Raw genomic sequence first — 21594 nt, forward strand, 5'->3', positions numbered from 1 at the left:
AACCCCAGATTTTACTGAGGACAAGGTCTAGAGGTTCCAAATAGTTCTTCAGTTTCCTTTCTTCCGATTTTCAAATAATTTAACTGATAATAATACGAAAAGCACAGTTTTATTTTAGGCGTGCTACTACTTCATTTGACCTTAAAACCAAGCAGTTATTTATTTTACCAGCAGGTGTCAGTGTAGGTATTTTAAATTTCTGGAGCAGTTTTTAATAAGTGAATACAAATAAATTTCAATCAATGGAACGCATCATTTTCGGACACAGAATTTGAAGTTGAAAAAAAAAAATCTTCGTTTCACCTGGCATATGTAAACATAATACCAAACACTCTTCGTAGTAACACAGAACTTTAGAAAACTGAGCTGACACACTTTTAGACACACAGACTTTGGTGTCTGATCGGTGATTAACGAATTGCGGTATGAATTTTGCAGAAACTCTTTTATTATGGAGTTAAAGTTATGCTTCATTTTTACATATCAAAATCTATATAGAGAAAGGTTATTATGTAAATCCTCAGAAACAGCACAGAGTTTTGGGTTAGACCACAAGGCACGGTAAATACTATGTTCAAGAAATGTACCAATAAACTCTTTACCTGATATTCCTGGTGTCCAGAGGGACAGTCCTTGCTTCCCTTTTCCCAGGGCCATTGAAGTAGAGAGATTTGCCATCATTAAGCGTTCCACAGCCGGTTCCAACCTGGCCCCCAGTTATCTTGTACCACAGAGGGCTGAGCTTCCCCTCAAACCTATCGAACATCTCACTGTGATTAGGGACATTAGACACACAGGTTCCTTGCGCGGCTTCCAAGAAAAGAAATACATAGGAGAGAGAGGCTTTGTTGAAATCGTCACATGTTAGAAGGTCCATTCAGAGCATGGGCTAAGGAAGCATTTCCACAGGTGTTAGGGGAACAGAACCAGATGGAAATCCGTATCCCACAATTGTCTGTCTGAAATGTGGCCACTGCTACCGTCATCAAAAACATTATTCCACCTGTATAATTTTTTATTCATGCATAGAGAGACACTGGGAACCACACATTTCCATGGTTCTTGCCACCAAGAGGATGTGGGCAAACTGAAAAATAGATTTTGTCCACCATAAAATTTGCTCCTTTGTTGTCCTTCTATCAGAGGACCAATAAGGAGAGTTAATCCCAGATTTAAAAAAAAACACCCCTGAAACTATGAGTGGCAGGGCTCGCCACAGAAGGCCTGCAACGACATATGTTTGTCTTTGGTCACGCGCCAGATGAAGGGCAGAGCGCTGAAACTCTGGGAAGCATCCTTTTGAAGTTGCCTCTAGGAAAAACTCTAAACAAAGATTTTGAAGCTTATAACATTTTCTTCAATTTTTTTCTTAATCTCAGCTCCCTTTTTGTTTTTGCTTATAGCAATAGCCAAGGGTGACTGTGGTCAGAAAATATTTCTCTTGTGAAGTTCTCTTTTGGCAGTCTTGGATTTACCCTTTCAGACACTGATTTTTACTCTGCATGTATAAAATTACGTTTCTTATAAAAAGCAATGTTAAGAGCACAGAGAGCCCCTTGTAGCCAAGTGGTCAAGGAAGAGTTTAGGTTTGAATTTTAGAGACTGACCTGCCAGAGTCCAAAGCCTAGCTTCAGCAACTCCTCGCTGTGTGCCCTTGGGAGAGTTACTAAGCCTCTCTGTGTCTCAGTTTCCTCAAATGTAAGTAAGACGATAACAGTATATGCTATGGCACAGGGTTTTTGTTAGAATTCGGTAAGATGACATAAACAGCACTTATTAAAATGCCTGGCATAAAGTGTAGCTGAAAGCAATGTTAACTACTATCACTGTTACTAATAAATAAATTTCCTTTAGGGAGTGAAATTGGTTTTACCGTGTTTTTTTTTTTTTTTTCCTTAGGCAGCTCAAAACTATAAAATATATTTTAGCACGTCAAGTGCTTGGGTGGCAAATTCGTGTAAATAGGACTTAAAGAAGAATCATCTCAGAATCTATTTCCTTGGAAGAAGTAACATGAAAGACAGTAACTAGGGATAAATATTTTAAAACAAACCATCAGACACACATCTGTGGCCTTACCGGTGTACCCCAGATCACAGAAACACACCCCTGAGACACAGTCCCCATGGCCACTGCAGTAACTGGGACAAGGCTCAGATATGTACACTCCATCCAGACCAAAGGGAGGCACGTTCTTCTGTGAGCTGCTCTCCTGAATCCATCGGAATCTGGTTTTACTGTTGGGGAAAACAACACGTGTTTCTTACACCAATACCATGTACAAAAGCATGGAAACATAAAACAGTTCAGAAAAATTCAAGGAAGATTTCATGTTTATTTGAAAGTCACGGCTGCTTGACTGGACACTTAACCTTCATAATAAAGTGTCTCTCTCAGAGCTTTCTTGAAACTTGTTGATTTCCTCTTCAGCCTAAATGTTTCAATACCAGGAGGATACCAGGTACAGAAGATTTTTGATGGCCATATTATATTTTATAGGTTTTATTATATTTATATATTTATTTACATATTTGTTATAGGTTTTTACTTGTATATTTTCCATCTTATATGCTTCTTTTTTAAAAAATGTATAGACCTTTTTTCTTTTTAGATTTTTATGTTTTATGTATTTATTTGAGAGAGCAAGAGAGAGCACGAGCATGGGGAGGGGCAAAGGGAGAGAGAGAGAAGCAAACTCCCTGCCAAGCAAGAAGCTCGACTTGGGGCTCCACCCCAGGACCCTGGGATCATGACCCGAGCTGAAGGCAGATGCTTAACTGACTGAGCCACCCAGGCATCCCCCATCTCATATGCTCTTAGTAATAAAAACCAGAAGGGTATTCCTTTCACATAATATTTCACCCTTCCATCACATCAATTTTATGGGCATTTTCAGAAGAGGCTATTTAGGAATTTCTTTTTTTTTTTAAAGATTTTATTTATTTATTTGACAGAGAGAGAGACAGCCAGCGAGAGAGGGAACACAAGCAGGGGGAGTGGGAGAGGAAGAAGCAGGCTCCCAGAAGAAGAGCCCGACGTGGGGCTCGATCCCAGAATTCTGGGATCACGCCCTGAGCCAAAGGCAGACGCTTAACGACTGAGCCACTCAGGCGCCCTTATTTAGGAATTTTTGAGACCATCAGATAGACTGTTCTCTGTTAGGACATAAAAGGGGACTCTGGCTATTTGCCACTGACATGATCCTGCCAGGGAAGAGTTAAGTTTGTACTAACAACACTCCTCCCACCTGTTGCCTTCCTCTTCACCTCTCAACTTGGAATCCCTAAGACACTCATTCTAGGAGCTCTTAGCAACCAGCTGGGCTGCCAACAATACTGGTGACTACCAGTAAACAAAAGACGGACCAGGTCCCAATGCTTCAAAACCTTGGAATACCAGTGGGCTGGGCTGCTGCCCAGTGCTTCTTCCCCCACAACAACAGTCGAGAGGCTGTCAGACTAACACTAGTCCCAATGCTCTCCAGTCTTTGCGATCTTCTCAGCACATCTCTTTCTTTTCAAATATATGGAAACCTGTGCCCATCTATAATGTCACACCAGAAAAACACCTCTTCCTTCTCAGTTCTACTGACATCAAGGAAGGAAGAGGATTAGGTTATCTGGAGTCCAATTAATTTTGCTGCCAATATTTATAGACTTTTGAGTTTCTAGCTCTTCAAATAGCTTTGGTTATTTGGCAACACAGAACCTTAAACCTGGATTTTCTTCATTATTTTTTTTCCTTCCATATTTTTCTTCATTATTTTAAGTTACCTACTCCTGGCAAATTTGCGAAATGTGACCCACAATGTTGTTTAATAGGTTTAAGTGATCAGAGACTAACCACCCATTAATGCAAGTCTTAACACACATTCATCAGTGTATTAAGAGGAAGGTGAACACATCTTTTATTTCCTTTAAAGCTAATTTAAAAGATACTGGTTTTATTTTTTAAGGCAAAACACAATTGAAATAAGATTAGAAAAACATAACCAAAGAAAAAGAGAGAAAGAAAGAGAAAAAAGAAAATACAGTGGTTGTGCCATTAACCTCGGGAAAATTCCTCCCATTAGGGTCGTAAGGTTATTTAGGTTGTGAAGATATTTTTCCTCTCAAAGGAAGGAAATGGAATTGATGTTCAGCAGCTTTTGCCAATTGCTGCTTTTAAGGAAAATGGTAAGGCCTCTGTGCCGCTCCCAAAAGACAGGCATATCTTTTGATAAAAACGGAAAACATGCCAATTCTCTGATACAAGTCCTCTTAGATTAGAAGTCATTCTTGCCTCTTCCTTTTGTGTTTCTATAATACAGAAAAACATGGATCTACAACTTCTGCCGCATGGAAAGTAAAGAAAGAGGTAGGAACAACTTTCTTCTACTCTAAGTTCTCCCATCTGGATCAGATGAGGGCATCTCTATCAACTGTCCTACTTCATGAAAGAAGTGTGCTCAGGTTGGCCCAGAAGCATTCAGAAGGTTGAAGAATCCCACGTTTAAGTAGAATTCTAGAAGCTTTGGTAATGTGATAGTGGAAGAAGAGCAAGTGAAACCCTTTGACCCATCTCTGTTTCTTGGGGTCCCTATAATTTTTGTAACAATGAAAAATCAGGGTCTGGTCTGGCCAGACAGAGGAGGCAACCCCAAGTCTAAGGCTCCTATAGACCCAAGAAGCAGAGTGCGCTGTTAGATATTTGAGAAGATGAAGGACCTCAGGAGCTGAGTATTAAGGAATCCATTTTTAAATAAAGAAAAAAACAAAACAAAACAAAATGATGAATTATTGGTTAAGAGGGTGAGGCCAGGACATGATGATCAGAGCTAAGAGTCCTAGCTGGGAGCCCATGTTTCAAAGTAAAAGAGCAGAATATTACACCTCTTTTCCTTCTCCTAATCTCTGCTAGGTGGTTTTTAGTTGGTAGGTGCAAATCAAAGCAAGAAATTTCTCACCAATCACGACATAAGCAAGTTTTGCTTCATTTAAATTTCTCCCAGTTGTGTCTGGTTTCTGATGCCTACTGCTGCCCTGTCCTACTCTCCCTTGCACAGTTCTGGAATTGGGCACAAATAATTGAGAAACCTCAGGGTTGCTGGAATAAGAGGAAGAACTAGTAAGAAATTCACTAAAAAACTGCAGTCATGGAGAGACCATCAGAAAAAATAGGTTAAATGAGGTGGGTGCTTCATTTCTTCCCTGAAGAAACAGGTGGTTTCTGATGGTTAAAAGTTATCTTGCCTCTTTCTTTTTTTTTTTTTAAAGATTTTATTAATTTATTTGGCAGAGAGACAGCCAGTGAGAGAGGGAACACAAGCAGGGGGAGTGGGAGAGGGAGAAGCAGGCTCCCAGCGGAGGAGCCTGATGTGGGGCTTGATCCCAGGACTCCAGGATCACGCCCTGAGCCGAAGGCAGAGGCTTAACGACTGAGCCACCCAGGCGCCCCTTTGCCTCTTTCTTAAAATGTCTTCTAATTCCTTGCCTAAGAGCTATTTTTTATAATAGGATACTTTTCATTGAACTGTTTCTGCATCTTTGCTTGAAAACCTCATTTTATACCAGCAAAAATCCACTGTGCCTGGGATCCTACATGGTCCTAATTTAAACACCATGTTATAAGAGACCCAGCATGAAGACAGTTTCTTGATCCAGTACCATGAATTCATCATTCTCTCCACATTGGGATATTCACTGCTCGCTATTGGAATGGCTTTGTCAACTGAAGACTGGGTAACTCTTATCCTGGGACTAGCTCTTCTCTGGGTACTGATACTCAACATATGAATACTATCATGGAACAATGGAGAAGGTTAGTCAAAGACAAGCAAAGTATTATGCTCTCCTCCCCTTACAGAATGAACCTTCAATTGAATCTAGCTGCAGGAACCAGAATGAGCCTGTTATCCATTCTCGTGTGCAGAACCAGTCCTCAAGTGTAGCTTACTTTTATTTACTCTTAAACTAGAAGAATAAATTGTAATTTTTAAGCTATAGCAACAACAGCAACAACAACAAAAAGAAGTAGTCCAAAGTTAAGCTAATAAGCATGTCTAGATTCCATATAGTTTATCTTTTATAAAGTAGAAGAGAGATAGTCTTGAAATTATTAATGCTATTAATGTGTGTGTGCACATGTGTACATGTGCTATCTGTGCCCTTTCAGGGAGATGCAGAAGAATGATTTTTTGCTGAACAGCACTGAATTTATTTTGGAAAACATATTTTAAAAAGGGAGGTATCTTCATTGTAGGTAATCACCTACCGTTGGTCCTTATTCCCCATTCAACATCCCTTCAAGTGCCTCCAGCATGCCAGGCATAGTGCTAGGCTAGGTATATGACGGGAAGCAAAACCCAGCATGGTTCCTACCACCATATAGCCCGCAGTCAAGTGAGGAAACACATTAGTCAAACCCTGAACGAAGAAATGTAAATGTACAACCCTGCTTACTACTGTGATTGAGAAGGACATAATGCTAGAAGAACATCTCTGACCTGATAGTCAGGAAGGTCTGGGAAGGACTGGAGGAGATGACGATTGGGGAAAAGACAGAGTTTAATTTTATGTAATTTTACTAGAAATAAGCCATAGTGTGGCTTGACCACTCAAATCATTGAACAAAATTTTCCTTTTGTGTTACTTTCCCAGATAAGGAAAAAGTAGAAGATAAGACTCTATCTCTGAACCTTTCCCAATCACTTTTGTTCATAGGATGCCTGAGTGACCAGGAGAATGGGCTTCTATACCTTCCCCTTCTATCACCACGTTTGAGAGAGATGTTGCATTGCCCTCTCCAATCAAGAAGATTCCTGTGCATCTGCTTGTCCTGTGCAGAGGTGCACAGGTGATGGCGGCAGTGGAGGAGACATTCTGCAGAATACTAAGCAACTGTGTTTCTAGCACATTCCCCCCTCTACGTCCCCCCCACCCCTGCCCCTGGAGATAACAACATTTTGCATTCTGCATAGGGAACCTAGAGCAGGCTGCATGACATGACATACTGTATGGTTGGGATGCTGCTGGGTGTCAGGGATATACCAGCGTATATCTACTGCCACCGATGTCTCTCCTTTGTAGGTAAGAACTAAGAGAATGAATAGGAGGACAAAATGCTCCTTTGAGAAAATCAGCTTAGAATTATTTGTGAAAGAGCAATGTTCTAGTAACTATTATGAGCATGTTGCCTCGTGGCAAAATAGCTCCCAATTTTAACAATTTTCACACTTAGAATTCTCAGCTTTCCAACACTGCATTTGGAGACAGCGGAGTTGAACATATTGCAGAAGAAACAACAACAGCTCTTAAAGTGGAAACATATTTACTACTCTTTAGTAGAGAGCTCTTTGTCACGACTGCCATCAGCCAGCAAGCTGGATGGTATTCAAATTCGCCAGGAAGCTGGACTCTAATGAAGACTATTTCTTCTTCCAAGAGCTGAGGTCCAAGACAATATTGATACATTGGGAGCTTCAAAATATTGGCTCACTTTGTGATATTAAGGAAAACCTTTCAGTTCTCATATGTGGCTTTACCACTACTTTCATAGTGATGTCTTGTAGCTCCCTGATATTCCAGTCATTGCAGGAAATATACACCTGCTTCTCCCCAGCTTCACGGCACGCTGTACTATCTATTTGGAAGAGCTGTAGTTGGGTCAAAGTTTCAGAAAAGCATCGGGGGAGGAAGGCAGTGGTGGTGGTGAGGACTACAGGGCTGCACTGCTATGTGCCCAGCTTGCAAAGGGCAGAAAGCAGGATGCGATGGCTATTAGGGTACAAACACAGATAAATTCTCATGGCAAAGGAAAGATGCCTCAGTGGTGAACCCTACAGAGCAGAGCTAATAGCTGAGAAGAATGATAGATTAGGGAACCACTCCTAAGAGCAGAATTTAATCAAGGCAACTTTCTTGTCCTGGACATTGCTTGTGGAGGACAGAGTCCTAAAACAAGTATCTTGCTGGCTTTTAGAATTCCTACTGGCCAGTGGCTGCTATGAGTGTAAGAATTTATTGTAATTATCCTGTCAGTGTCTCACCATTGTATGTTGGGTATGGATAATTGTCTTTTTAGTTCATAGGCCTCTAGATAGAGAAGCCATAGTCAGGGAGCCACGGCCATACCCTGACCTGGTAGAGATCAGTGACGTGGTGCCTGATGCTATGGTGGATGACACTTGGGAGGTCTTGGGAGAAGAGTGAATGCATCTGGCTGTGGAAGAGATGTGCTCACTGGGGCTAGGACAAACTATCATTGATCATTACAGTAATGCCCCCCAATGACTCACACTTCCTTGTGTACTTGTTCCTCTGAATTTGACTTTTCTGCATTTTCTATCAAAAAGGAGAGTCTGTTTTCCTACATTCCGAATCTATACTGGCCTTGCGAGTTGCTTTGACCAGCAGGATGTGGCAAATGAGATAAAGTCTTGCAGCTTTTACTTCTGTTCTCTTGGAACTCTAGAACCACCAACTGTGAAAAATACTGGGCTGAAGAAGACACAGAGAGAAAGGTCCTGCTGAGCCTAAACACTAACCGACCCACTGATTAAACGCAGTTACATGATGGAGCCCAGACAGAGCCAAAGCAGACCTACCCAGGTAATTCCCAAAACTATGAGAAAGTCAGTCATTGTTGCTTTTGTTTGGAGAGACAAGTTTTGGAGAGATAGGTTACATAGCAATAGATAACTGTACAAATATTATCCTAGGCTGTACTCAGTAATATAAACAAGGAGTAAGGATGATTTATTAAAAAGTAATGTATCTGGGCGCCTGGATGGCGTAGTTGGTTAAGCATCCAACTCTTGGTTTCAGCTCAGGTCGTGATCTCAGGGTCGTGAGATCTAGCCCTGAGTCAGGCTCTCTCTCCCCCTCTGTTCCTCCCCCTGCTCAAGCTCTCTCTCTCTCTCTCTCAAATAAATAAATAAAATCTTAAATAAAATAAAATAAAAATAATATAAAATAAAGTAACTCAACTACGCATCCCTGACTTCTTTTTCCTTCTGCTGGTTAAGACATGACAAAATCTGGAACAGCTGCCTTGGATCCAGAGATGAAAGTTTGTGCTCAGAATGGCAGAACCACCCTGGCAGCTTTGAACGGTTCACCTCTGGACCGTGATAGGAGAAAGAATTTCTATCTTGTTTAAGCCTTGTTAAGCATTTGTATTTGTTTCTCTGTTATAGTACTGGGCCTGCATCTTACCTAAAGCACACTGAAAGTCAAATTCTTAAATTTCACCAAAGAAGGCCAACCCATCAAATTTGCCACCTATACATCAAATCATCTGAGTCGCTCTTTAAGATACTTCAGAGAACACTGGCATATAAAGACAAAACATTACTTACAAGTAAACTTAGATCCACCGACAAACTCTTTCTTGGAAAAATTGGTATTTAAAGATTATGCTTCAAAGTTTAGTAGATTAACCCAGAAACGTGCACATCCTTGGCTAAACAAGTTCTCTCCCTATCTGGGAAGTTTGTCTACCAAAGTGTGTGGCTTAATTTTTGAGAGATGCACACCTAAGTAACGAGGGAGGCAGAGAACATAACCAGCTTATCCAGCTAGACGATGCACAGTAAGTTTTGTGATCAATTTGGTGAAAGATGTCACATCCAGAATGGTCTCCAAGAACTTTATGAAGAAACCACTCCTCTAGATTGCTAAGCTTTTACCACTGTATCAGGATGAGATCAGTTACTCCTTGGTGACAAACAATCCCCAATCTCAGTGGCTTAACTCAACAAAAGGTTATTTCTTGCTTATGCAAGTATGTCCAGTGTAGGGGGCAAGGAAGTCCGCTTGTTGTAGATAGTCAGAGACCCAGACTGATATAAACTACATCTCCAAACATGCTTTCACAAAGGAGAGAACATGGCAAAATGCACACGGGCTCTTAAAAATCACACATTTCATTTCCATTCACATTTTATTAGGCCATGTCAAACTTTAAAAGGTGTGAGGAAAATATAAATTCTACTATATTCTAGGAAGGAAGCAAGCTGGGAATATTGCTGAATGGCACTAATGAATATTGTAAGTGTATATTAAGTCACGACCAGAAAGCTGTACAAGTAGATTTTTATCATCTAGGCTCTGCAGAAATGCCTTGACTTTGTCACAATTTAATGCTACATTCTGGGATTCAATTAAGAAGTGTCCACTTGAAGAATGTTTCTTTATCTTTCATAAAGTGATAGAGTTAAAAATACTGATCTCTGGAGAGCCTGGGTGGCTCAGTCGTTAAGCGTCTGCCTTTGGCTCAGGGTGTGATCCCACAGTCCTGGGATCGAGCCCCACATCAGGCTGCTCTGCTGGGAGCCTGCTTTTTCCTCTCCCACTCCCCCTGCTTGTGTTCCCTCTCTCACTGGCTGTCTCTCTCTGTCAAATAAGTAAATAAAATCTTAAAAAAAAAAAATACTGATCTCTGTGTTAGCTACTTTACCTGGCATAAGGATACCTATACATGCTATAAATTTATTCCAGAACACTAAGCATGGAAAAAAGTTTTATCTTTTTCTTAAAAATCAGAATGCATTTTTTTCTTTTTACCCAAATATGAGAACTAAATGATCCTGCATTTTCTCCCTTTGTCCTAGCTGTCCAGAAAACTGAGTTAAATTTATTGCCCTATTAATGAAACCAATTCACTTCAAGTTTTTTTTATCCATTTATCTCATTTCTCTGTCAAATGATTTTTAATCTTTCTATTATTTTAATAGTCATTTAAAGGGATCTTTTATATTACAAGATATCTCAAATTGTCCACATAGGGAGGCATTAAATTATCCAAAATGTCTATAAAGTGAAAATCAGATATAATAAAGCCTTATGACTCTCTTAGACTTTAACATCTTTTGTTCACTGTTGTATTCCCAGTGCCCAGAAAGGTGCCCAATAAATATTTGTTGAGTGGATGAATAAATGAGTGAGTTTGTTTGCCAAGCACGCAGGGGTGTATGTGCATGTGCGCCTATGCACACACTCCTAATTTGGGAATTTTGCCCCAGGGCTCTTTTCCTCAAGAGTCATTTTGTGACTAGATATAGCTAGACTATATAAATTCTTGTAGGTTACTGAAATGATGATATTGAGATAAATATCTGCTTCCAAGAAATAACACCTATGGCATGTAATAAGAATGTCACTTTACCTGGATGCAAGAGACCTTGGAATAACAATAGTGATTCTCGTCCATTCCTCAAAGTCCCCCGTGTGATACATGGTGGGCTCACTGAGTTCCCTGGAGTTGCCCTCACATCCTTTGCCTGCAGAAGCTGGGTAACAGCCTTCTTTCACCAGAAACCAGGACATACCCGCATCATGAGAGTACTGAAGAAGAACTGGGGCAGCACTGCTGAACTGATTGGCACACCCTATGTTCAGCTGTCAAAAGGAAAGACAGGATTATACAAGGTTTGGGTTCCAAGTTATCACTTAACACATTAGGTGCTACAGCAACCAGGGCTCCTGCTACTGAGTCTGCCCTGTATTGACAATGATAAGATTTGCAGCTCAATTCCAACAAAGACCCTTCCACAGGTTCTGGAAATCTTTAAGTGAGCAACAGGTGCTTTTCAAGAAAAGTTGGGCCAGTCGCCATTTTGTGGATTTCTTGGGATTACAGGAGGGAAAATGGAAGCATGGTATCTGTGATGTTGGAGCCAAGGACAAAATCCAAGAAGCCAAGAAATGGTTTTCTTCTTTTATCCCAGACATATAAACAGAGGGAAGCAGAAGATGAAACGCTATCCTCTTCAGAACAAGAAGGTTACCTCAAGAGAGGGCTATCCTCCCTGCTTTCAGTGGAAAAAGCATCTTTACTCTATTTTCTTGCCAAAACTCAGTAAGAAATCATTACCAACTTAGATGAAAGAGCTAAGTTTTTTGCCACTGCATCGAATAAACAAAATAATCCAGAAATAAAACTATTATTGTTCTATGTACTCTTGTAGTGGAATATCATCATAGGATTAACAACATGAAAAAAAAATTGAAACAAGCAAACAAAAAAGCAACTTAAATCCCAATGCCCTAGCACAACTGTTTTTATTTTTTCTGTTTTCTCTTCTAAACTTTAGAAAGAAGTGTATACTTTGGTCATATAGTTGAAGTCATCACACTTCTAGAACATTCCTTCTACTTTCTATTTAACCTATTATTTTATTATTATATGCAGCATTGCAAAGAATGTGTATTTTTTTCTTCAGTTGATCTGTTAATACCAGATACACTCCTAGCAGTAGTATTACTGAGTCAAAACACAGAAACACTTAAAATTTTTTATTTTTATGTTTTCATTTTTAATCAGTTGGGTTCACATGAATCAGTCTTACCACAGCTTTGAATATTATTCAAGTTTAAAACAGTTCCTTTCTAAATTGGTAAGTGTATAAATAATTTTATTACTGTTTTAGTTGATATTTTTTTGGTAATTATAAATGTCAAGCTCTTTTCCTGGTATTTATTTAATTATATGCCATCTTATACCAATGACCTATTCATATCTTATTTCATTTGCTGGTGGGAGCCACCATAGAATTTCATTGTATAAGACTATAGATAAGAACAGTCAAAATTTATTGAAAAAAATCACTGAAGTAAGCACTCAAAGGAACATGATCATGACCACAGAAAAAAGGATGAAGGGAAGGTAGGGCTGGAGGCAAATAATATTGGCCCAGAGCTCAAGAGGTCAACGAGTTCATCCTTGTGACTACTGGTAGCTTGATCTGGTCTTCCAAAAGAAGATTCTATATTTTCCTTATTCCCATACTCACAGCTAGAAAGCATCTCTCAGAAGGATTTATAATTGGGCTTGTAGAAATTTTATTGTGATACTATGTGTTTATCCAAGTTTATATAGTTCAATGTCAACAATATAAGCAAAGACTTGACAATCTCCAGTGTGTGATTAAACCATTCAAACACAAATTCCTTTTATTATGCATAAGTAAGCATAGCTTTTGGTTGGTGTGTGGTGACAGTAATTACAATAGGCACACATAGTTAGCTTTTCATTGCAGACCTCTTATGACTGCCGTTGTTTCTAAGGTAGGCAATTCTCGGGAACCTTCAGTTCTCGACAAGTCTGTGCCTTTTTTAACTGACCATTTAGCCTGCCCCTTAACTGTCGATGTTTTCTAGTCTTCAATTCTGGGCTTTCTTATCTTTTTAGTCTGTACATGCTCCCAAATCTCATTCACAACCATCATTTCAAATCCCTTCTGAATATCTGTAACTCCCATATCGGGCTCCTCTCCGGCTCTCTGGAATGTCCATAACTGATTTCTACGCATTTCCCCTTCAGCAGTCCCCAGGCACCCCTCGTTCCACAGGTCCAAGTCTGCTCTCATGATCTACCACCCTCATACAAATCCTACTCTGACTCTATCTCCAATTTCAGTGACCGGAGCCAGAAATGTGGGAGTCATTCTCAACTCCCTTCTATCATCCAACAGGTCACCAGAACCTGTTGACTATGCCCCTTTAACATCTCTCAGATCCATCTCCTTATTTTTGTAATCCCATGCAATGCCTTATCTGGCCTCCTCAATTTCTTCCTTTGATGATTGCTCTAGCATCCTTTCTTTCCTCAGAATATATTCCACAATCTCAGCACCTCCCTCTGCCTCCTCCACTTGCACACAATCCTCATTGTCTTTTACCTGGATCAATGCAATAGCTCTGCCCTTGCTTCTGTCACTGTACTCTCAACACGGTCACCAGATTCTTTAAAAGCCTAAGTCACAGTACATCACTCTTCTGCTAGCCATTTTACTTCTACAGCCCAAGTCTGACCTCCTTTCTGCTACCCGTCTCCCCATTCTCTCTCTCTGTGCTCTACTCACAATGGCGTCCTTGTGATTTTCTGAACTTTTCCAAGCACACTCCCAATTCAAAGCCTTTGTACTTTTTGTTCTCTGTGGCTGGAATGAGCTTTCTCAGATAGCTGCATGACTCACCCTTTTAACTTTGATAGGTCTCAGCTTAAAAGTCATTTTATTAGTGAGGGAACCTGACAACTCTTCATAAAATAATAACTACCCTGCACCACCCTAGTCCACATTCTCTATTCCTATTTATTTTCATAGCCTACAACAGAGCCTGGTGCACAGTAGAGGCTTTACAAATATTTGTTGAATAAATGAATAAATGTACTTGTTGATTACAGTGTCTCTTGTTAAGTTAACACCCATACTGCTGCCGAATGATCTTCCTAAACAGGTCTGATTCTTGCATTTAATAGATTAAAAATCTTCCATGACTCATTGCTCTTGGATTAATGTCCAAGTGGCTTAGCGTATCATATCAAGCCAATTAGGATCAACTTTCTTTCTTACCTCTGTGGCACATACCCCAAGCTCCTGAAAGTTTCCAAATTATCTATTCTCATTTGCATTTCATGTGTTTTCATATATTTGCACATTCTGTTCGCTCTAACTGGAATTCTTCCCCCTCCATTATTCTTTTTTTTTTTTTTTAATGATTTTTTATTGTATTATGTTAGTCACCATACAGTACATCCCCGGTTTCTGATGTAAGGCTTGATGATTCATTAGTTGTGTATAACACCCAGTGCACCATGCAATACGTGCCCTCCTTACTACCCATCACCGGTCTATCCCATTCCCCCACCCCCCTCCCCTCTGAAGTCCTCAGTTTGTTTCTCATAGTCCATAGTCTCTCATGTTTCATTCCCCCTTCTGATTACCCCCCCTTTCTTTATCCCTTTCTTCCCCTACCGATCATCCTAGTTCTTATGTTCCATAGATGAGAGAAATCATATGATAGTTGTCTTTCTCTGCTTGACTTATTTCACTTAGCATTATCTCCTCCAGTGCTGTCCATGTTGTAGCAAATGTTGAGAACTCGTTCTTTCTGATAGCTGAGTAATATTCCATTGTATATATGGACCACAACTTCTTAACCCTCCATTATTCATCTGGCTAAATCTGTATTTCTGGAGACTTTCCACTTCACTTTATCCATCCATCCATCCATCCATCCATTCATCCATCCATCCATCCATCCATCCATCCATCCATCCATCCAACTAACAGATGTTTTTGAGCACCTGCCAGGCACCATGCCAGGTACTCTCACAACATCCAGAGCCTATTTCTACTACAATACTCCTGTGATAATGACTGTTCCTTTTTCTGGCTCACTTGCTAGTTTCTGAGCTCCTTGAGGGCTAGGACCATATTTTTCATGTCTATATTCCTAGCAACTAGTGTTTGACAAATGGCACACAGTTGCACCAGCACTATGTACAAATGACACCAAGTTCTTGTCACAGATTCCAAATATACATTAATCAATTTCCAAGTGACCCATAATACATATCTACTATCAACTAATGGCCACAATCAAAAGTTTTCTGCTGGTATGATTTGAGAGTTGAGATTTTTCTTAGGCAGGTGCATTCTTACTGGTTAACTACTTGGAACATTTAATAATGTTTTCTTGATTTAGATTTTTTTAAACACCAGAATGCCATCTTCCAGATTTTAACACCTACACTACCATGATTTTGTGGCTAATTAAATCGAGAAGGTGTCAGGTGAGAAACAGCATAGTATTCCAGCCAACGTATTTGTTATTGCTGTTATTCTGTTACCATTTTAAGGCAGTACCAACAAATTAATACCAGTCATATACTGCTATTAATGGTTTTTTCATTGTAGTTTAGCGTCAAACTCTAAACAGAAGGATAACATCTCACTAATCATTTTATTTATGACTAACTTCCTTGTTTACAGACCTGTGGAAATTATATTTGAAGAGCTGCCTATAAACATCTGATCTCTTTAGTAATTCCATTTGTAAATTATTTAGCATCTCCATCCTGCCGTTATGTAAAGACCATGTAGTTGTTCTACCTCATTAAAACTGCATTACTTTCGACCCCAGAATTCACCAATGGGATTTTATCATAAACAAAATGAAATTTTGATTAGGCTTCTGAAAAAGAGAGCTTGTCAAAGTAAATGCTTGCTATACACATTGACATGTTATCACAGTGCTGAAAATCAGCAAGCTTTTAAGAGAACAATGATAATTAAGGTACGAATTTACTGAATCAAAGGAAGGGCAATTGTTTGAAAATCCTGTGGTACAAACACAAACTAACTCATAAGCCCAAAAAGCACTCATAAACTGAAAAAGAGATTTTCTCTCTTACCATTCAGAAGCATGGGATTCATTAAGTCACAATCAGATTGAAAATCTAAAAGTCAGTTTTCAAACTAACCAGCTTGTCCTTGTGGGTAGAGCTAACTCGAGAGCTTTACCATTCTAAGATTGTCAAAGCTCTGTTGATCTGAGTCCCTCCCACAAGAGAGTTCGAAAAATTTGTGTCCTTTCGATTTCACTTATGAATCTGGCAGATGTTCTGTTTTTTGACCTGCCCTGGGAAGAAATCTGTGCATAAATACCTTGAACTGTAGCACATATCCAGGTTTCAAAGTCAAATCTCGAGTTACTGCAAATCGATCCCCATCTGATTTTCCAAATACCATGGCTGATGGTGTGGCAGAGCAGAAAGTTTCGTTTTTAGCCATTCCTTCATTAGCCAACATCAACCACACACTCATTTGATTAATCGGGTAATCAAAAGCTGGCTTCTCATAAAAGTTCTAAGAGAAACAATAGAGACAACACAGAAAGGCTTTGAAAACAAGAAAAGAATTTTCAGTTCATGATATGCAGGGCCACGTGCCATCTGTATTTCTAGGAAATACAGCAGAACCTCTAAATTATTACTTTTTTACTGCCACAAACCTTTTATCTTGATGATTTAACAACCATAAATATTTTGCCACTGTGTATTTAATTTTATAAACACAGTACTAATTGTATTTGATGTCTTGGCCAGACTTCCTAGTCTTTATATACATACATTGTATATATTATAATTTATTGAATTATAAATTATTATATAAATATAAATAATCTGTGAACTAGTAGCACAGAGAGATAATAGAACAGTTAAGTGCAAACCAGAAAAGTAAGTACAAATACTGAAAACTTAGATAACTTATAAAACTTATGTTCAAGGGTAAAGCACTAAATCTTTGGGGGAAGTGAGAACCTCTTTAATCTCATTTGCTTTTACAATCCCATCCTCTTGGAGCTCAGACATAAGAAAGATACCTGAGGTAAAGTTGGGTTCACAATTGGGATGACCTGCTTTTGCTTCTCTGACAGGATGATGATGTCATCCACCGCCCACTGGTCGTAGCCCTCCCCCGAGAACACAGGCTGCCACCAGCGAAATCTGGTGCAAGGGGTCTTAGCAGCAGCTGGGAGCTCCAGGTAGACAAATCTGTATAAAAGCAAATCATTTATGGCTGAGAAAGGAAAAGCTGTGTTCTTCTTAGCAGCTGTTAAAATAGGAGTAGCTACAAGAGAAAGTTCAGTTTTGTTTGATCTCTTGATATTTTTGAAAAGTTTCTAAGTTTTTTTTTAAAGATTTTATTTATTTGAGAGAGAGAATAAGAGAGAGAGAGAGAGAGGAGTGGGGAGAGAGAAGCAGACTCCCGGCTGAGCAGGGAAGCTGATGTGGGGCTCAATCCCAGGACCCTGAGATCATGACCTGAGCCAAAGGCAGACGCTTAACCAACTGAGCCACCCAGGTGCCCCCCAAAGTTTCCAAGTTTAGACAGATCAAGAGGGTTAAAATTGCAAGTGCCTTTAGTCCTGGTCATGTTTATTCCATTTGGAATTGTATCTTTTGGAGGCAAATATTTCTACTAAATTTGATTTACTGAACAGTCTTTTGATTACCATGACAATGGTATCACAGTTTCAAGAAATACCTCGAAAAAACCTGTTTTCTTTGTATATTACATTAAAATAGCATTAAAATTTTTTCCAAAGCAGTTCTTACTGTGTGTTAATATGAATTAAAAATGAAATAAAAAATCACCCATAATCTCCTGCATGGGGTTGACCTCTGTTAACATTTTGATGTATATCACGAAAGCATGTAATCTTTACATAGGTGAGATATATGTAAAATTTGGTATCCAATGGTTTAAAATTTCATATTATATCATACGCACATTCTCATGTCAGTATCATTACTTCTTAACATCATTTTACTATTTTCATGACACGGACATACTATTGTTTATTTTACTTTTCCCTGTTCTAAATAATTCTGTGATGAAAATCTTTATGCATAAAGCTTTACGTACACCTCAGTTTATTTCTTTAGGGATGATTCCTAGAAATGGAATTACCAGGTTGAATAAACTAGTCATGTTTAAGGCTCTTGCTTTTTCCAAACTTTCTCCTGGTGGAGTCCTACAGTTTGCAGAAAGACACCAGAGCACCTGTCTTGCTACTCCCGTGTGGCGCGAGCACCAGTGCTATCATTAAAGTATGACCACCAGACTGTTGAAAAATCATATCTCTTTTATTGCAACAGAGGTTGGCTATTATTTATATTTTATTAAACCTCTAGGCTTCCTCTTGTGTAACACTGACTCATTTCTTTTACCCATTTCTTAAATTGGGATCTTCGTGGCGTGCTTGCTAGTCTCTCTACGCTCTTCATACAGGAACATCAGCCCTCTGTTTCTCATATTAGTGGCAAATATTTTTTCAGGGTTTTTTCTTCCACTGTTTTCTGTTTTCTTTGACAGAGACGTGTTACATGCGTACATAGGTTTATGTCTGTAGGTAGTATATTTCTATGCGAGTAGCACTTTTCTCTGTTAATTCTTCCATTGAATTTGTGTTTAGGAAGTTTAAATCTCTTTCTAAGATCAGATACTCACTTCAATGTTTAGATCTTTAACCAGTCTTTAATCGTTTTTGATGGCGTCGGGTAATGATCTAAACAGCTAATTCTCCCCAAGAGCCTACCCATTTTTCCTAACACTGCTTGATTGAATAACCATTTCTTTTGCATTGATAGTTGATGTGTCTTGTCTTAATATACAAGTTTGTACATACATATATCTGAGTTAATTTCTAGGTCATCCATTTGGCTTCATTGTTTGTTCTGTCTATCCATGCACCATTTAAATTATTTAGGTTTTCCGGTGTGTTTTAATATCATGTAGGGCATTCCTCTATTTTTTTTTGCAAGTTTATGTTTCTAGTTATAAAGTTCCCCAAAACATACCACTAAGATTTTCATTGGAATGGCATGAAACATAAATTAAGAGATATCTTCATATCACAATATTTAGTTTTCCTATCCAGAGACATTGTATTATTTTCCACTTATTTGTTTTCTTTTATATCTCTGAGGGAAGTTTTGAAGTTTCATAGTACTTTTTTACAGAGATGCTCAGTACTGTTGGTTAAAGTTATTCCTTATATTTATGTATTTGCCACCATGAGCGGGATCTTTTTCTGATATCTCCCAACTCAAAATTTCCCAACCATTTTAGTGTCATAGAACTCTTTAAGAATGTGGTGAAATATTCTGGCCCTAAAGAAAAACTCCCATTAATAAAAACTGAATATTTCTGAAATTTGAAAAAGCTACCAAATTCTTGTGTGTCTGTATAGTAATCTAGCCACTTTGCTGAATGTTGAAGAATTTCCAAATTGACAATGATGACATTTGGAAAAAAGAATTTGAATTATTCTAAATTGTTGTTTAAACTAGTTTGGCACCATTATCAATACCTCTTGTCCTGTACTGGGGGAAATCTCATCAGGTTCTGTCTCCCACACACCGTTCCTGACATTCTCCCTGGATGTTATGTCTTTCGTTTTACCCAGTTACCTCCCTTCTGGTTTCTGCTTCTCTCTGTGTCTCTTAGAAGAAAAGCTTTTGGTTGGTCTGTCTGCGTGTCTACTTGTGTTATATTACGGAAAGTTATGTCACCTTTAAATGACTCAATGTTTTAAAACAACAAACTTAGGAACCTTCAAGCTACAAAACAGCTATATGTTATACAGTGTGTTCAAATATATTTAATTTGTGAGAATTGGATCTATATTGTCTTCGATAATATTTTTATCCAATAAAACAAGGTTGAGTTGTAAAATGCAAAACAGGATGTTAAAACTTGAAACGGTTGATGGTCAACCTATAAAGAAAGATTCTGTTTTTATGTTAAAGTGCAAATACTGAGATTATAAAATGGAATATTCTACAAATGATATCCTTGAATAGATTTTAATGACACATATAAAATATAAAGTATAAATGTAGAATTTCAAAATACTCCATAATTGTAAAATAACAAAATTTAAATACAGAAAAATATATTGATCGCCTGGTATAGGTATTAGTATTAAACATGAGTCATTTTCCCAAACTCCTTAACTGTCATTGTCTAAGACATTTTATTACATACATTCCTCAACCATGAAAATAAAGACAGGGATGGACCAGTAAAAAATTTTAGAAAAATCTGAGCCCCACAGATGTTGTCTAGGATTAGCTCTGGTACCATATGGATACTTTGAATAAAATTATCTTGCTGTTAAATCTAATCAATGAACATATATATTTATATGTTAGTATATAAATGTATGTTTATATTCTATATATATAATTTTATTTTATACATATTTTATATAAATTTATATTTTACATATATTTAATTTTATAATAATTTTATTATATATAAATAACTATGCATATATATATATATATAAAATATATGGGGTGTGTGTATTTTAAAAACCTGGGAATGGGAAAAGTGAGCCATAGGAAAACTGTTCAATTGTCTTACTTTTCCTCTAGTTAGAATTTTTCTTAAGTTCTTTAAGAATTCAGCCATGACATTTAGTTTTATTTTTGTTATTTTCTTCAATTAGCCAACATATAGTGACTTAAGAGAACCTTACATTTTTATGATATTCATTTAAATAGAGTTTCTTTATGATACTTTGAAACAATTGGAGAAAAATAAAATTTATCATTTTGTGAATATAAAAATTTAAAAAAAAAAAGAATTCAGCCATGAAAACAAGTACTTTTTGTCCAGAAATAAATGAAATGAAATTTTTATATGCTGGGCTAGCCTATCAGATACTTATGAGTTTGTCTACTTTTGCAAGAATTAGCGACATATTGGAAACAGTGCAACAAAAATGTACTCTCTACCCTTCCTGGAAACCACCGGAAGGCCATCAGGGGCAGTTACCTGGGTTTGCTGAAGTCGGAGAAGTACATCTCTGCCAGCAGGTGCCACTGGATGCCCCCGTTGTTGCTGTACTGGAGGAGGACGCCCTCCTCCCTGCTGTCCGGCTTGTTGCACGCGGCACTCTCTCCGCCAATCTGGATGTAGAACTGGACAAAGTCCACCCAAGAGGTATCCAGATCCCAGCTCACCAGCTGTCTTTTCCCAGCCTTTCCAAAAGATGGAAGAGTCACAGATTCAATCATCTGGGAGCTCTTTGGCATTTTGCTGTTTTAGTTTCAAGATTATACAAATATCCTAGCACCACCTGGAGATGATTTTGTCCCCATTTAACATTGAGAGGCGCAAGTCATGCCATTTAATTCTTTGCTCTCATTACGGTAACTGTTCCTGACTACGTTTGATTAGTCTCTGCATCACTGACTCCCAGACTTGGTTATGAGACCCTTGGGAACTGCTAATTATAGAAAGAGTATTCAAAA

The 21594-nt window shown here is 38.4% G+C and overlaps 1 protein-coding gene across 2 annotated transcripts in view; it reads right to left on the bottom strand.

Moving 5' to 3' along the window:
- RELN (reelin) overlaps nt 1-21594 on the bottom strand; it is a 475458-nt gene that overhangs the window by 92485 nt on the left and 361379 nt on the right. For both annotated transcript variants that reach the window (XM_040644349.1, XM_040644350.1), the window contains exons 25-30: nt 21116-21321; nt 17151-17322; nt 16433-16633; nt 11146-11378; nt 2080-2237; nt 603-810 (exon numbers count right to left, since the gene is read on the bottom strand). In XM_040644349.1, the coding sequence (XP_040500283.1) occupies nt 603-810; nt 2080-2237; nt 11146-11378; nt 16433-16633; nt 17151-17322; nt 21116-21321 (1178 nt within the window). The remainder of the gene's footprint in view (nt 1-602; nt 811-2079; nt 2238-11145; nt 11379-16432; nt 16634-17150; nt 17323-21115; nt 21322-21594) is intronic.

The sequence above is a fragment of the Ursus maritimus genome, unplaced genomic scaffold (genome assembly GCF_017311325.1).
Source record: "Ursus maritimus isolate PB19 unplaced genomic scaffold, ASM1731132v1 scaffold_3, whole genome shotgun sequence".
Lineage (NCBI taxonomy): Eukaryota > Metazoa > Chordata > Mammalia > Carnivora > Ursidae > Ursus > Ursus maritimus.